This window comes from Salvelinus sp. IW2-2015, linkage group LG11 (assembly GCF_002910315.2).
Source record: "Salvelinus sp. IW2-2015 linkage group LG11, ASM291031v2, whole genome shotgun sequence".
Lineage (NCBI taxonomy): Eukaryota > Metazoa > Chordata > Actinopteri > Salmoniformes > Salmonidae > Salvelinus > Salvelinus sp. IW2-2015.
In genome coordinates, this window is record NC_036851.1 from 19,529,861 (window position 1) to 19,532,951 (window position 3,091).

Genomic DNA, 3,091 nt, shown 5'->3' on the forward strand with positions numbered 1-3,091 from the left:
GTTACTAGGAACACACATATTGAATGAAGCCATTCAGGAACATGGACAAAAATGTCAATGGACAGCAGAGACCAATTAATAACGCAGCTATCTTCTAATACCAGTCCATGTCGACCTACAGTAAGTTCTCTTCTACTGGTTTCTTAATTGATTGATTCAGTCATTGTGGCCAGTGTCTAGTCACCTGGTTCTCCAGATCTAAACCAGTTGCTGATGAATGAGGTTCTGTTATAAACCAGCAGACACAGTGGACAGTTCAAGGGTAGGAGCTGGTAGAGCTGCTCCGAGTGGGCGCATCGGTCTAAGGGCACTGACTCAGTGCAAGAGGCGTCACTACATCCCCCCATGTGTCAAATTCCGCAGGCCTGTATACACGGGCTGTGATTTGGAGAAGTCCCGGAAGGCGGCGCACAATTGCCAGCGTCGATCCAGGCTTGGGCCGGAGTAGACCATCATGTAAATAAGAAGTGAACTTGCCTAGTTAAAATTATTATTATTATTTTATTTTTTACAAATAAAAAAAACTCTTGGAGATGTCATACCAGTACAAACTCCTATAAGACAGGCGAGTGGGCTCTGCCTGTGAAGGGCCATTATCTAACAGCGCAGGACAGTATGACGTTAGAGACCATTACTCTCATTACAGAGGAGGGAACTTTCACTGGACAATTACAGTCCATTTCTCTGCCTGCACACCGCATTACTGCCTTAAACACAGACTTAGCTAACCACGGATGGGATCCCTGGCTCCCAGGTAACAAAGGAAGTGCAGAGTAGCTGAAGTGGAAATGATAGTGTATATTTCAGACTGCAGTACATATTATAGCATGGCTCTATGCCACGTCACTCACATAACTGCACGTGAAGGGCTTTTTAATCTCAGCCGTGCCAAATCATACTGATTTATTGGCTGAAACACTTATGTACCGAGCTTTAGCACCACAACAGATGTTTTCAGAGGTGAAAAGAAATAACAAACTAAACTCCAGTAAATCATTCAACTGTCTTATATTGACACTTACGTTTTTGGGCTCATTATTTCTCATAACCTTTATTTTCCTTTTTTGTTCTTCCTCTCTCTCATGCTTGATTAATATTTTAGACAGCAGTTTAAAAAAATTGGTATTTTGCTCACTAACACTTATTAAGTCTTCTCCCCTTAAATAATGTTTTCCCATAAGAATCCCTGACCAGCACAGTACCTGCAGTGGACCAGCATAGGGCCCATCTCTGGGGTTTGGGAGGCAGAGGACCTCCTGACAAAGGTGAGCACGGGCAGCGTGTACTCAGGGACACCCATGTCAGGCCACTGGGTGTAGTGGTACTGAACCACTGTCCTCTCACTCTGACGCCCCTTAGGATTCCCCTTCTGACCCTGGGCGAGAGGGAGGGACGGAGGAAGAGGGAGGAGGGCGATAGAGAGAAGTCCCATTGATTAGTATCTTCCACATGATGAGAAGTAGATATCACGTTATTCACTTTTCAAGAACACTGAGACTAGTAGAGCATGATCACCTGAGAACACAAGTATGGAGACCTGTACTACAGTCACTGACCTTTTTTACTTTCGCGTTGCGCACAGTGAAGCGTCGTACCGTGTAGCAAGCGTGCACTTTGGTGCTCTTTAGTGTGACCACAATGTTCCCATACTCTTCGCTGTTCTCTGTGGGCCAGTACTGGTCACATTTTCTCTGCAGAGACACAACACACAGGGTTAGGATCACTTGTTTCAATGAATCACAAAGAAACCAAAATGTTATTACATGGTTACTAAAAAGTCAATACTATTTTAGTACTGAGAGGAAAGAGATCTATTGAATTGTAGTGTACATACCCTTCCTTTCTCCACCAGGTTGGTGATCATGACGATGATACCAGTGTTCTGTTCCCACACCATCCTCCAGAAGTCCTCGAAGGTGGACTTGAGAGGGCCCTGGGCCGCGATGTAGGCCTTGGGTTTGTTATAGCCCTAGCATACAGAGGGAAACATGGTGCGAGGTGTGGGGGATGAATCAGAATTAGTTGGGTAACATAGATAAATAAGATGTTTTATTTACATAATATGCTTATGTGAGATACTTGTCATTAGAATGTCTCCCTTTGGACTATACTGTTGGCAGTTGCACTTTTCCCTTCTCAGCTAGGGAAAAGTCACTTGGGGCCCAGAGGGGAGAGGTCAGGCTTGTCTTTTACATGTCTCTGGTAATATGCAGAATATCAGAAAGGGAGAGGTCAGAATGGAACATTGTCTTCTTATGTGAATGTGTCTTTACCATGTGAAGGGATGGCGTGATTAAGGGGGAACCAATTATCTCTTTGCTCCACAATGTCTGTACGCCAGTCACTCCCCTCAGTGAGCTTGTCCAGGAGTGGGGAGAAGAGGGGGTTTACTTGAGATGGGAGTATCTAGAGTTGACAATTGAGTTATGCCTTGTATGAGGTAATGTTTTSGTACTATGAAGTACCAGGAACGAGATTAGAACCTCGTCTTAGAGACCAAACTGAACGATAATTTATAGCTAATGCTATCTGGCTATGGGATACTCCTTTCTCAAGTAAAAGGCCCTTTGTGAAGTTTTCCTAAGATCTGTGGTTCGTCATGTAAGTTGAGAGGGGTGTATCTTGGCTATAAAGGATCTTTCTGTTCTACTGTAGGGACTCTCAGAATTCATTATAGACACTGAATTGATCTGAGAGTCAAAGGGCTATAGTAAAGCTCACATATTATTAAAGATTACATTTAATTATAACTCTGACTGGTGTGTGGTTTGTAACTCTCCTCATTTGGTAATACAGGAAATTGCCACAACAGAGGCCATTCAGAACACAAACACTATTCAAAGATACTGCCTTGCGTTGAACTTCAATCGATTACACATACTGTACACACATGCATGCAATATGCGGTGCACAAACTAACTCTCACACAAATACACACTTACACGACCAAACCAGATGGCCCATAAGAGATACACACTCACATCAACATAATTGGCATTGATGTATTCACTGTGTTTGGAGTCCTTCCCAGCTAAAGGCCGTAGCTTCACCCGACTGTGGTCGTCTGGAGGAGACAGACAGGGACAGTTAG

The 3,091-nt window shown here is 43.8% G+C and overlaps 1 protein-coding gene across 1 annotated transcript in view; it reads right to left on the reverse strand.

The window, feature by feature from the left end:
* ptprga (protein tyrosine phosphatase receptor type Ga) overlaps window positions 1-3,091 on the reverse strand; it is a 324,968-nt gene that overhangs the window by 17,865 nt on the left and 304,012 nt on the right. Inside the window, exons 17-20 of the mRNA XM_070445823.1 lie at window positions 2,982-3,064; window positions 1,835-1,969; window positions 1,557-1,691; window positions 1,203-1,375 (exon numbers count right to left, since the gene is read on the reverse strand). Of these exons, the coding sequence (XP_070301924.1) occupies window positions 1,203-1,375; window positions 1,557-1,691; window positions 1,835-1,969; window positions 2,982-3,064 (526 nt within the window). The remainder of the gene's footprint in view (window positions 1-1,202; window positions 1,376-1,556; window positions 1,692-1,834; window positions 1,970-2,981; window positions 3,065-3,091) is intronic.